Source organism: Orycteropus afer, unplaced genomic scaffold (assembly GCF_000298275.1).
Source record: "Orycteropus afer afer isolate SDZICR_OR568_19922 unplaced genomic scaffold, OryAfe1.0 scaffold00034, whole genome shotgun sequence".
Lineage (NCBI taxonomy): Eukaryota > Metazoa > Chordata > Mammalia > Tubulidentata > Orycteropodidae > Orycteropus > Orycteropus afer.
In genome coordinates this window covers 15003109-15015741 of record NW_006921621.1, presented here as the reverse complement: position 1 = coordinate 15015741, position 12633 = coordinate 15003109, and the positions used below count along the sequence as shown (strand labels likewise).

The following is a 12633-nucleotide window of genomic DNA, read 5'->3' as shown; positions in this document are numbered from 1 at the left end:
TCCAAGTTCAAAGTGCCAGGCTCTAGGGGCTGGGTGAAAGCCCCTCAACCTTGGCATCCAGCTCTGCCTCCTGCTCCCGGCCCACTGGAGCTAGAGGCGTTTCTTCACTTAGACAGCTACAGGCTGCTGAGGCTGGGAAGCCCAAAGTTGACAAGTAAAAAGGCACAGTCCCGATGTTACCAAACCACACGGCAGGCCATTAACTTAAGTGCATTTAAGTCCCAAGGTCGGCAGAGCATAGCAGGCTGCTGAGCAACGACACGCTATATGCAGGGTCCAAGCGTGCCATAGGCTAGAGACCATGCCCAAAGGCTTCTTCTTATATACAGGAAGCAGACCACATCCCAAAGGCAGCTACTCAGTTGCTTGTGGTAGATCCCACCATGGAGCTGATTGCCAGTCTCATCATGGGAGATAACTACCACCAGCTGCCCAGCCACTCAACCAGGCCCAGCCAAGTTGACACACAAACCAAACTACCACAAGGTGTCACATCTATTAAATGATAGGACTGGAATTTGAACTGTAGTCTGATTCATAGCCTGAGTTCTTAACCATGAGACAGTACTGAGTGACTGCTGCCCTCACCAGCTCTGTCCAGCCATGGCAGTTAGGATGTCCCTGCTGATACCTAACTAAATCTCACTCACTGGCCTGGAAGTCCCCCGCCTCTAAGCCACCTGTGAAAAGGTGGTTGTTGTTGTTTGCCGTCGAGTCGGCCCCGACTCATAGCGACCCCTCCTTGGGTTTCCAAGGCAGTATCACTACAGAAGTAGGATTGCCCAACCTTCCTTCTGAGGAGTGGCTGGTGGGTTTGAACCGCCTGCCTTCTGGTTAGCAGTCAAGTGCCTTAGCCACTATGCTACCAGAGCTCCAACACAGAGCTGGAGAAATGGCTAGAATGGCCAGCAGGGTGGGAAAGTCTGTCTTTACCACTCTGGGATATTATTCCCCCAAATTCTGTCAGTTGTTCCTCTCTGTCCCCAAACCCTAGGGACACTTTACCCCTTTCTTGTTTTCTACTTTGGACCTTCCTCCTCATCCCACCTCCCCCCAGGGCTGCCCACCAACCCACTTTCTGCCAGACCTTGCTCTTGCCCAACCATATTCCCTGTCCCAGGCACCAGTGACGTTCTTCGACTCCACACCCACGGGCCGGGTCCTAAACCGCTTCTCCTCCGATGTGGCCTGTGCGGATGACAGCCTGCCCTTCCTCCTCAACATCTTCCTGGCCAATGCAGTAGGCTTGTTGGGCCTCCTGGCTGTGCTGAGCGCTGGCCTGCCCTGGCTGTTGCTGCTGCTGCCACCTTTGGGGATCATGTATTACCGCGTGCAACGTCACTACAGGGCCTCCTCTCGGGAACTGCGGCGCCTGGTCAGCCTCACCCTGTCCCCACTCTATACTCATCTGGCTGACACCTTGGCTGGCCTCCCAGTGCTGCGGGCGGCTGGGGCCACCTACAGGTGTGTGAAGTCTGCTTTTCCCAACCAGAGCCCAGGGAGATGGGTGCTGAGAGGAGGGGAGGTGAGGGTATGTGTGGTGGTGGGTGTAGAGACCTTAGGGGAGAAGGGAAGGTTGGAGAGCACTAGGTGAAAGGGGGTGGAGGAAACCCAAAAAAAGGCATAGTGAAATAGAGCAGACCTCAGACCTCACTACAAAAGTGCATGTTGGCATCTCTATCCACCTGAGGGAGCCCTGTGGGTTTATCGGTCAGCTACCAAGAAGGACATGTTCTGTCAGGGAGGAGCCTGGATGGGCCAGCGGAACAGTGGAGCAGCCTCACTTCCTTTCTGGCCTCCCTAGGTTTGAGGAGGAGAGCCAGCAGCTCCTGGAGCTAAACCAGAGGTGCCAGTTTGCTGCCAGTGCCACGATGCAGTGGCTGGACATTCGGCTACAGCTCACAGGGGCTGCAGTGGTCAGCGCCATCGCTGCCATCGCCCTGGTGCAGCACCAGCAGGGCCTCACCAACCCAGGTGCCCCCAGACCCTTGCCCTCACCTCAGAAGCAAGTTACTCCAACCCTTGCCCCAAACATCTCTCTGCATTGCCCCCTCAACATTTGCCCCCATCATCCAAGGCTTCCACTGAGGATGCGTTATAATGAGCATCATCACCATCTTCCTCATTTTAGAGTTGAGAAAACTGGATCTCAAGGAGTGACTTGTCCCAGGTGGTGGTGGATCTGGTATCACTGTACATCCCCACCACTCTGGCCCTGGCCCACCCATCATCCCTCATAGCTTCTCCTGGCCAAATCCACTCCTTTGCATCTAGCCCCCAGTGGTCCCAGCCAAGATCCTGGCATCTTCCTGCTTCTCTGCTGGTTTCCTTTAAATGGCCACCACCCACAAGCTTGTAATTCTCCCATCTGACCCATCCCCACTCTGTCACACACACACACAGATATACACCAGTATCCCCTAGCAGCTGGTGCTCCTTTCTTCCAGGGCTGGTAGGCCTGTCGTTGTCTTATGCCCTGTCCCTGACAAGCCTGCTGTCAGGCCTGGTGAACAGCTTTACCCAGACCGAAGCCATGCTGGTGAGCGTGGAGCGACTGGAGGAGTACTCTTGTGACCTGCCCCAGGAACCCCAGGGCCACCCGCTGCAGGTGGGCCTGCACCCATTCCCCAGACCTGACCCAGGCCAGAGCTCTGGAACCCTGAAGGGTCCCTTGAAGACCCAGTCTCTCCCCTCATTCCATTCCTTTCTTTTCCCCCATCTTTCTCACATGACTTTCACCTTTCTTCACTGTCCCTCATTTTATATCCATACTCCTCATCTCTCCTGCACTGTCACTCTTTTTCCCACCTCTGCACTTATACCATCCATTTTCTATTCTCTGTTTTCTCCCTTTGTCCTTTCCCCTCCCCACTACTCCTCCCCCTCTCACTCCTCTATCTCTCCTGTCCTCTTCCATCTCCCACCCATGGACCCCACCAGCTGGGCATCGGTTGGCTGACCCAAGGCAGTGTGGAGTTCCAGGATGTGGTGTTGACATATCGGCCAGGGCTGCCAAATGCCCTGGATGGAGTGACCTTCTGTGTGCAGCCTGGAGAAAAGTTGGGCATCGTGGGCCGCACGGGCTCCGGGAAGTCTTCCTTGTTCTTGGTGCTCTTTCGGCTGCTGGAGCCCAGTTCAGGGCGAGTGCTGCTGGATGGCATGGACACCAGCCAGCTGGAGCTGGCCGAGCTCAGGTCTTGGGGAGGAGGGATGAAATGCGGGGCAGGGAAGGAGGGAACTGGATCTGCTGGCACATAAACGAGGCCCAGCTAGCAAGAAATAAACTCTGACCCAGCAGGGGTGAGAAGGAAGATAGGACAAGCAGTTGAGGAAAGCATCCAGTTACTCAGGTCCACATTCATAGATGGCGGGTCTCAAGGCCTTCCTCAGCCTGACCCAGGGGCTCCTTTCCAGCTTCATCTTTCTTATACTTTCCCCCCATACACCATCCACTCTAGACCAGACAGTCACTGCCTTCGAGAGCCTCAACACTTTCCCAGGATGCTGATCCCTTCAGCTCTTAAACTTGGCAGCAGTGCTTAGGACAGCTTGAGACCTGGGCCAATTGCCTCTGGCCACAGGTAGCCTCATGTGGGACAGTATACCTGCATCCTCACATGAACCTATTATTTTCTCTGAGTTCAATAACATAGAAAAGCTAGGGAAACACTGTCCTAATGCTCTGTGCACATGACCTTCCCCTGCCTTCTCTTCTAAGTTGTGGTGGCCTTGCCATATAGCTCTTCAGGACGCATTCAATCTTGAAGCATCTCTTAACTGCTCAGTCTTTCTGACCATTCCTTGCCAGGCAGTGCTGGCTGGATTCAGTGCTGCATAGTTTAGCCCTTTCTTTTTCTGTTTTTCTCATACCTCACTGAGATGTAAGTTCGTGAAGTACAGAGCATAGGCCTTTCATTCCTCTGGTATGGCCCATAGCTGCAGCATAGTTCTAGGTACATGGATGACTAGTTGTTTATCTGGTGGGGCTGGGGGGCAGAGTAGAGTGGGACATGGTCAGGTCTTATCCCCCAGCTTTTCTGGAGGCGCTAGTCCCTATACCTAAAATGGGCTGGGAGCAGAGTACCCATATCTAGCCTAAACCCCATTCTCTGTCCTTACCTTGTCCCCCAGGTCCCAACTGGCCATTATCCCCCAGGAGCCCTTTTTGTTCAGTGGGACTGTTCGGGAAAACCTGGATCCCCGGAGCGTGCATGAGGACAGGGCCCTGTGGCAGGCCCTGGAGCAGTGCCACCTGAGTAAGGTGATTACATCCCTAGGTGAGTGCTAGGCCCCGCCCTGCAGGGTGGCAGGAGTGCAGGTTGGGAGGGAGTTCTGTGAGCAAGGAGGCAATGGAAAGCAACCTAGAACTCAGGGATGAAGATGCTCTGCCTTGCAGGTGGTCTGGACAGTGCACTGGGTGAAGGCGGCCGGAGCTTGTCTCTGGGGCAGAGGCAGCTGCTGTGTCTCGCCCGGGCTCTTCTCACAGATGCCAAGGTAAGGCAAGAGAGAGCAATGGTCAGGAAAGTGGCAGAGGACATGTCGGGGTGAAGAGGTCAGTTTGGGAAAGTCTCAGGGATGAGATTAGAGAACATTCAGAGTCAAGAGTGCTAGGTTTCCTTTTCCTTTTCCTTTTAGAGCTGGGGGGTGGGTGTTCAGTGAATAGGGCCAAGGGGTAGGGCTGATGCTTGGGTAGGAGTCAAGGCTAACTCTGTCCTTCTTCCTCCTCCCCCACCCCCTCCACCTGTTCCAGGTCCTATGTATTGATGAGGCCACAGCCAGCGTGGACCAGAAAACAGACCAGCTGCTCCAGCAGACCATCCGAAAACGCTTTGCCAGGAAGACAGTGCTGACCATTGCCCACAGGTGTGCAAATGTCTGTAATGACAGTTTAATCAAGGGCTCTAGTGGCATGGACCCAGGGCTTCCATTCCTTTCAGGGACCCAGGCTTGCCTATCCCCCTAAAATCTCAGCTCCTCATGCTCTAGACCTGGTCTCTATGAGGGGACTCTAGAATAATAGACCTGGGTCGTTTATAACACATTATCTGAGGGAACTGTTGCTTCCAGAAGGGGGCTTTCTCCTTGAGGGCACTGGCCCCCACCCCCTACACTGACTGACCACCTTCTCCCACACAGGCTCAACACCATCCTGAACTCAGACCGGGTCCTGGTGCTACAGGCTGGGAGGGTCATGGAGCTGGACTCCCCCACTGCCCTGTGCAACCAGCCCCACTCCCTGTTCCAGCAGCTACTGCAGAACAGCCAGCAAGGAGCCCAATCCTCTGCCTGAGGGCCTGGCCCCCACTCCACTGGGTTCTCCCATCACACTGCCCCTCAGTCTGCACCAGCCACTGGGCCAGCAGAGGCAGCGACCACTTGTTTACATCCTCCTCTGAGGATCTACTCTTCCCTCACCTCCCCCAGAGGGGAGAAAGGGCATCTTGGATTCCTCTCTGGAATTCTGATGGGCAGAATCCAGAGGCTTCCTCGGAACCTGGCTTGTGCACTGGAACTCCAGGCAGGTGTCTCTGGGATAGTAGCCTACTTGAATTTTCATAGTTTTATTTGATAAAATTCCTATCTTACATTCTGTGTATTAAAAAAAATAGCATTTCTCGTGTGAGGTTGAGGTCCCTCAGTGTGTATACCCCTGGTAAGGGGTGACAAGAAAAGACCACTACAGTCTGAGGCATGGAGGAGGGCCAGAAAGCCCCCCACCTCCATCACAGCGCTGTGGTCTTTCCAGGCTCACAGGGCAGGTCAGGCATGAAGGGGAGCCCAGCTGGCAGCATGCTGACCTGACACTCCTGGTCCTGGTGTGCCGGGGCATAGTGTGGAGTCGGGTAGCAACAGGGTCCAGGGGGATGGATGCCCCGGCGCCAGGCCCTCAGGGTCAGCAACCCAGTAGCCAGGACTAAAGCAGCAGTAAGAGCCCCAAACACCACCACAGCCACCAGGCTAGACTCCGCTAGCCCCACCTCCTGCCTCCGTACCACCTCCTTCACGGAGATCCGCAGCAGACCAGCCCCAGCGCTATGAGAGGCTGGCCCCGTGGCGGGTACCACCACAGCCGGGGTGGGCCCCAGGGGAATGTCCACCATGGTCGGAGGGTCTGGGCCTGGTAAGACAAGCTCACAAGTCTTGCCGCCAAAGCCACTGGGGCAGAGACAGTCGAAGTCATGGACACGGTCCCGACAGCGGGCCCCTCTCTGGCATGGATGGCTGGCACAGTCATCCAGGTTGATGGTGCAGAAGCGTCCAGCAAAGCCCTCAGGGCAGAGGCAGGAGAAACGGTTTATCCCGTCCATGCAGGTGGCGCCGTTTGCACAAGGCCGCATCAAGCAGTCATCAACATTCACCTCACAGCGAGTACCCACAAATCCTGCCAGGCAGCGGCACGTGAAGTTCAGGGCAAAGCCCTGGTTGTCTTGGCACTGCCCGCCATTCCGGCATGGGGAGCTGGGGTGAGAGAGGGAGAGGGTATGGAAACCAACTTACTGACATCTGCAGGGTAGCCTCAGTCAGCATCCTGACCACCATCATACTTTCCAGCTCTGTCAACTTTGGGCCAGCCTTTCTGAGCCTCAAGTATCTCATTTTTCAAATGAGAATAAAAATAGTACCTGACTTACCAAGTTGTGAGGCTTAAATGAGATAACCCAATGTAAAGCACTGAGCACAGGGCCTGGCTGAGAGGCTCAGTATGGGTGTGCTATTATTATCCTCACAGGCTCTCAGGCCTGGAAAGGAAATGAGGGCAACTAGTCCAGCCCCTACTTGCCCATTTCCTCTTCTGTACAAGGAGGCATAAGACTGCTATATGGAACATCTTTAGGGGCTTCATGCCAGTTTTCATGGAGGAGGAGGGGAGTCCTAGTCCCTCAACACCTCCACACCTTCTTTACCCAGCCAGAGCAGTGGCACATTTATCTGTGTACACCTCTAGCTCCTATAGTTACTGTTTGTTTAAAGAAATTATTCCATAGGTACTAAAGGGAAAAAAAAAAAAAAGACAAAAACCTGGACACTTGGACATGCTGGGATTTTTCCTACGGTGCCCCGTAGAGGTTTCCCAGCCCCCATACCTTCACCACTACCCTCTAAATAGTCATATCTCCTCCCTCATCACCTGTGTCACCAGATTCTGATCTAACCCCCCACTGACCCTTGGGCCCAGGACTCACCCTGCCCGCTCACAGGGCCCAGCCTTGCGCTCACAGTCACGCCCGTGGAAGCCTGGTGGGCACACGCAGTGGTACTCACCGCCCCCATCATACACGCACTGGCCTCCATTCCGGCAGGGGGACTGCGTGGTACAGACATGCTCATCTGGAGAGGAGACAAGGAAGGCTCTGGGCTAGCCCTGCACTTTTGGTCCCCATACCTCTCGGGCCTCGCTCAACTGGGCTTTTAGACCAAAGGCTCTGTGTGTGTGGCTTGAACTACAAACCCACTATGTCGGAGTTTTTTTTTTTTCCAAGGAAACCACCCCCACTGAATCTGTCTCAAAGTAATTTGAGGCAGGTATCTCTTCCGTGGCCCTCAATTTTCTCATCTGTGAAATGAGTATAATTTTTAGCAGGTGTCTTGCCAGCCTCATGGGATTATGTTGAGGATCAATTCAGATAATAAACTGAAACCAAACCCACTGCCATCAAGTCGAATCTGACTAATAGTGACCTCCATTGAGTTTCCAAGGTCATAAATCTTTATGAAAGTAGATTGCCTCATCTTCCTCCCTCGGAGCAGCTGAATTTGAACCACCGACCTGGTTAGCAGCCAAATGCCTTACCCAGTGCATCACCAGAGCTCCTAATTCAAGTAATAGGTAAGTGTAAAATCAAAATAATACAATACATATTTGAGGGTTTGAGCAGGGCACCATAGGTGCTTAATACAGATGATATTTTCTCAAGGTGCATGGGGTCCCCAGCCCAATGGCTAGTCCTGTCCCCCCTACCTTTGTCACAGAACTTGCCCGCCCAGCCACTGTGGCAGATGCACTGCCAGGGCTGGTGGCAGGTACCATGCTGGCAGCCAGGCATCTTCACACAGAGTTCGCAGTGCAGCCCCTCCCAGCCTGGGTCACACCTTTGGAGAGAAGCACAGGATCAGGGCTCTGGGTCGAGAGATTTGAGGAAATGAAAGAGGCAGGATGAGAACAGAAAACAGGAGGACCTAAGACAACCTGAGCCCTGGAGACACAATGGTTCAGCATTCAGCTGCTAACCAGAGTTGGCAGTTCAAACCCACCCAGTGGCGCCACAGGAGAAAAGACCTGCTTCAGTAAAGATTGCAGCCTAGGAAACCCTACGGGACAGTTCTACTCTGTCATATAGTCACCGTGAGTCAGAATTGACTTGATGGCACACAACAACAAACCAAGGAAAAGAGCCCTGGTGGCGCAACAGTTAAGCGCTCAACTGCAATCTGAAAGGTTGCCAGTTCAAACATACAGTTTCTCTGGGGGAGAAAAACCTGGTGATCTGCTCCCATAAAGACCACAGCCTAGGAAACGTCATGGGCAGTTCTCTGTCCCATGGGATCACTGTAAGTCTAAATCAACTCAGTGGTACCCAACAGCAACAACAAAGGAAAGGAGGTCTGTCTCAGGTGGATGCTGGGCTGTAGCAGGGTCATAGCACACATTCTGGAATCAGACCTTCACACACCAGCATTCAAGTCCTGGTTCTACACTTTGTCTAACCTTTCTGAGCTCCAGTTTTCTCATCTGTAAATTGATGATACACCCCTCAAAGGGTGTGATAAGGAACAAATTAAGATGTTGTCTATAAATGTCTCCAGTGATCACTCTTGCCGTGATCGAGGGAGGTACTTGCAAATATATTTTTTCAAATGACCTTGAAAGGTCATCTGGCCAGTCTTCCTACCTCTGACTCTAGGGTAAATGCCTGTGCTATTGTTTTAAAAATCCTCCAAGGATGGAGCTTCCCAAACACCCCCAGCCCCTTGAGCAACCTGTCTTGTCAGCTCATTTCCTTATGTCAGACACACCTTCCTCTTGCTATAGAACATGCCCAACCCCCACCCCAGGGACTCAATAGTCAAATTAATCAAGGAAAATCCTCCATTATATGTGGTTCTCCCCAGCAACTCTTCCCTCAGCCTTCCCTAGGCTGAATCAATTTTTCACGTTATTTCTTTTCCCCTTTCCTCGCGGCTCACATCCCCAAACTCTTGCCCTGTCTTTTCTATACTTGCATTGTAAGGCCCTGGTATCTTGAGGAGGAATGCTTCTGAGTCTATGGATCAGACTTGGAAGAGTAAAGAAGAGGGGGAGATAGATACAAGCTGGAAGACGCAAAAGAGAGGCAAAGCAAAGGAGAAGTTGGTAGGGAGATCCTGATGGCTCTCCCTGTGCGCCATAAGGGGTGATGGGGAATTAACAGTGGGGTTTTAAGCCCCTAGATACTCTGTCCTGGTGTGTGATCTAGCTGTGGGTATGGAGAGCTGGGAAACGAGTCGGGTTCCCACACACATGAAGCAAAGGGTTTGGAGGCACGTGCTCATTACCTGCAGGAGCCGTCAGGCGCACAGCAGCCGTGAGCCAGATCACAGCGGGAGCTGCAGTCATCGGCTGCAAAAGATTGAAGTGAGAAAGGTGAGCCGGAGGTCAACGTTCGGGCCGCGGGACTCCGGAGAGGATGTGGGGTCCTAGTAACTCTACCCTGGGCAAATCTGCTCAGGAGCAGGGCTGCCACACACAGACCCAACCCATTCCGAAAGGGTGACCTGCTTCTCGCCAGCCTCGCGGGTAGGAGCGGCTGCAGTGCCGTCTCTGGCCGGCAGAGGTCAACGTACAAGCGAGGGTGGCCGGCAGGGCCGCGGCCCAGGGCCCGGGGGCGCGCTCACCTCGGGCAGGCTGACCGGGTGCCCCCAGGATGCACAACAGGCACACGAGATGTAGGCAGCGGCAGCCGCTGGGCATGGTCAGCGCCGACCCCCAGGAGGGACGGACCGATGGATGGCCGGACTTGAGGACACCTGTGGGACGGCACGGGATGGGAGGCGGCCGGACGTGCAGACAGGGGCACGGATATGGGCTGCAAATGACCGAAGCAGACGAGGGAAGAGAGGCGTCCGGACAGAAGAAAGGTGTGGGGGTCCCGAGAGGGCGGGGGCGGGGAAGGGTTGAGTGGGAGAGGATTGGACACAGGAACAGGGAAGCGAGGACTGTGGGGAGGGGGCAGCGCAGAGCGAGGCGAGGGCGCAGTCGGGGACGTAGGGGTCCGCAGGGATACGGACAGCTCCGAGAGGCGGCCTAGAGCACTGCGGGGACGATGGGACCGGAGGGAGGGGCCCTTCCCAGAAGCAAGCAGTCTCCGCCCCCTAGTCCCAAGGCCCCCCAGGACTCGTTCCCGCGTCCCCTTCGCATCTGCACGGCGTTCGGCTCGCGGAGGCGCAGGGCCTGGACTCGTGCTACGGACCCGTGCGCCTCTGCCCTCCCGGTCCTCACCTCGGGCTGGAAGGCGGCGCGCCCAGGGCGCAGAACCGGACCAGATCCGACTCTCGCCACGAGGGGCGAAAGGGGCTCGGGGTCGCCCCTAGCGGGCCGCGGGGCCAAGCACCGAGGCGGCTGCCATGCAAGCAGAGCACTTGGGAATCTGGGGCTCGAGGCGACCCCGAGCGGCGGCGGTAGAGGAGGCTCCTCGCGCGCGCTCAGGCCGTCTGCCAGGGGCGGCGTGCGCCGGCGAAGCCCGCCTCCCCCCGGGGGCGCCACGGGCCCGCCCCCAGCCTGGCGCGTCCAGCACCCCCGCCCCACCCGCGACGCACGGCGCGCACCTCGCCCGGGCGCTCACCCGGGGCCGCTGCTGTTCCGCGCTGACCTGGGCCCCAGCCTCAGCTGCCCGGTACAGCCAACCAACCTCTCCGAACCTCGCTTTCTTCAACCAAGGGAGGAAATTGTCAAGTGCCAGCCAAACGTGTGCGTCCCTGTGATTCTACCATGTCGCAGCCCCGCTGTTCTTACCCGCGCCCCTCACCCTATGTCCCACCTCTGCTGTCACCTTTCACTTCCCATCACACTTCTCATCTATATCCCTTGCACACTCCGGGCACTTGGCCGCTCCCTGCCCTCCTCCTGTCACCAGGCCACGCCTCCTCTGCTTGTAAAGCCTTCATCACCCCTTCATCTGTTTGCTCATCGCATCCTCCGCTTCTTTTCCTCCTCTTCGCCATCCATAGCCTTCCAGAGTCGTCCCTTGGCTATCTAAATATCCAGCCTGCTCCATATCCTCATATCTCCCTCTCCGTCAAGTCAGTCTTTCCCACCCCATTCCTTTCCGCGACTGCTACTGGGAAGCTTCCCTGGACCGGGGACGCTCCCTGACTCTGTAAATGTGCCTGGCAACTTCCCATTTCTATTCCCCTTCACATGCAGTTCTTGGCTTTAGGGTAGTCGTCAGCTGCCCAAGCTTGGAGCTCAGATTGGGAGAGTTGGGCGAGGTGGGGGAGTAGTAGCCCCACTACGCTAAAGACTCATAGAAACCTGTGCAAGACAAGGACTTGAAACATAATTTCTTGCTTGAGCAGGACAAAAGAGCAGATGTCAGAAACGCCAATACGCATCTCTGCTCCTTCAGATCAAGATTTCACCATCTTTAAATTCAAAACATTGGGAGGAGGAGTCGCTAGTCCATGCGAAGAGCTTCTGTAGCCCTTACTGTTAATTGTTGGAGGCATTGTGCGTAACACCCACACTCACCCCAGCTCTCCTGCTAGCTTCCCCTCAATTCTGATCACTTCTCTGAAGACTGAATTTGAGTAATACCACCTGACTATTTTGTTTTAAATTTTTTTTCAGTGAAAAATTGCAAAACAACCTATAATGTCCAAAATTTACAGGTTAAATAGATTATGGTATGTCAACATTACACAGCTATTTTTTTAAAAAATCACCTTTTTAAAGACTACAGATATAAAAAAAAAACTAAGACTGTGTTAAACCAAAAAACCAAACTCACTGCCATGGAGTTGGACCCAACTCAGTGACCCCTCCTTGGGTTTCCGAGACAGTATCACTAGGGAACTAGTTTGCCCAACCTTCCTTCTGAGGAGTGGCTGGGGGGTTTGAAACACCAGCCTTCTGGTTAGCAGTCAAAATGCTTTAGGCACTGTGCCACCAGAGCTCCTAAGACTATGTTAGTAGGGAGAAAAGTGAGAAACAAAGTAGAACCTACCTGAGTGCTGGCAGTGATTTTCTATGGTTGATGGAATTTTTTTTTTTTTTTCTTATTGATACTTTTCAGCATTTCCACCTTTCTTACAGCAAACGTGTACAATTTTTTTTATTATTATACAAGAAATCCAATAGCATTAAAGAACTTACAGAAGTAAAAAAAGAAAGAAAATCACCCATAATCCTGCTAGCCTGGTAAAACCTCTATTATCATTTGTCCCCTCTCTTTTGCTATCCAGCTGTTCTTACACAGGTAGAATCATAATGTACCTACAATTTTTAAAAAATTATTTCTAATGTGATTTGGGTGAGTTCACAGAGCAAATTCATTTTCTATACAGCAGTTCATACACTGTATGTTTGTTTCATGACATTTACTGCAATTCCCCACAATGTAACTAACAGCTCTCTTCTCGCTTCCTCTCGGTGGTTAC

The 12633-nt window shown here is 53.8% G+C and overlaps 2 protein-coding genes across 2 annotated transcripts in view; one reads left to right on the top strand and one right to left on the bottom strand.

Annotated features, from left to right (window-relative positions):
* The window catches only part of ABCC10 (ATP binding cassette subfamily C member 10), a 20468-nt gene extending 15178 nt beyond the window's left edge, over positions 1-5290 (top strand). The window contains exons 14-21 of the mRNA XM_007936308.2: positions 1121-1464; positions 1805-1974; positions 2448-2608; positions 2941-3194; positions 4132-4277; positions 4397-4494; positions 4751-4863; positions 5137-5290. Coding sequence (XP_007934499.1) covers positions 1121-1464; positions 1805-1974; positions 2448-2608; positions 2941-3194; positions 4132-4277; positions 4397-4494; positions 4751-4863; positions 5137-5290 — 1440 coding nt within the window. The remainder of the gene's footprint in view (positions 1-1120; positions 1465-1804; positions 1975-2447; positions 2609-2940; positions 3195-4131; positions 4278-4396; positions 4495-4750; positions 4864-5136) is intronic.
* Positions 5291-5723: 433 nt separating this feature from the next.
* Positions 5724-9949, bottom strand: DLK2 (delta like non-canonical Notch ligand 2). Its single transcript, XM_007936209.2, has 5 exons — positions 9874-9949; positions 9535-9598; positions 7961-8091; positions 7185-7329; positions 5724-6459 (listed from the first exon to the last, which is right to left on the bottom strand). Exons 1-5 carry the CDS (start codon positions 9947-9949, stop codon positions 5724-5726), a joined length of 1152 nt encoding a protein of 383 aa, XP_007934400.1.
* Between the last annotated feature and the right edge of the window lie 2684 nt (positions 9950-12633).

What these genes read in the sequence shown, in the direction of transcription:
- DLK2 (XM_007936209.2), bottom strand. Translation starts at nt 9,949, where the DNA reads ATGCCCAGCGGCTGCCGCTGCCTACATCTCGTGTGCCTGTTGTGCATC. An exon ending in GCGCCTGACGGCTCCTGCAG is followed by an intron (nt 8,092 to 9,534) that starts GTAATGAGCACG and finishes TTCTCTCCAAAG; the next exon opens with GTGTGACCCAGGCTGGGAGG. An exon ending in GGGCCCTGTGAGCGGGCAGG is followed by an intron (nt 6,460 to 7,184) that starts GTGAGTCCTGGG and finishes CTCTCACCCCAG; the next exon opens with CTCCCCATGCCGGAATGGCG.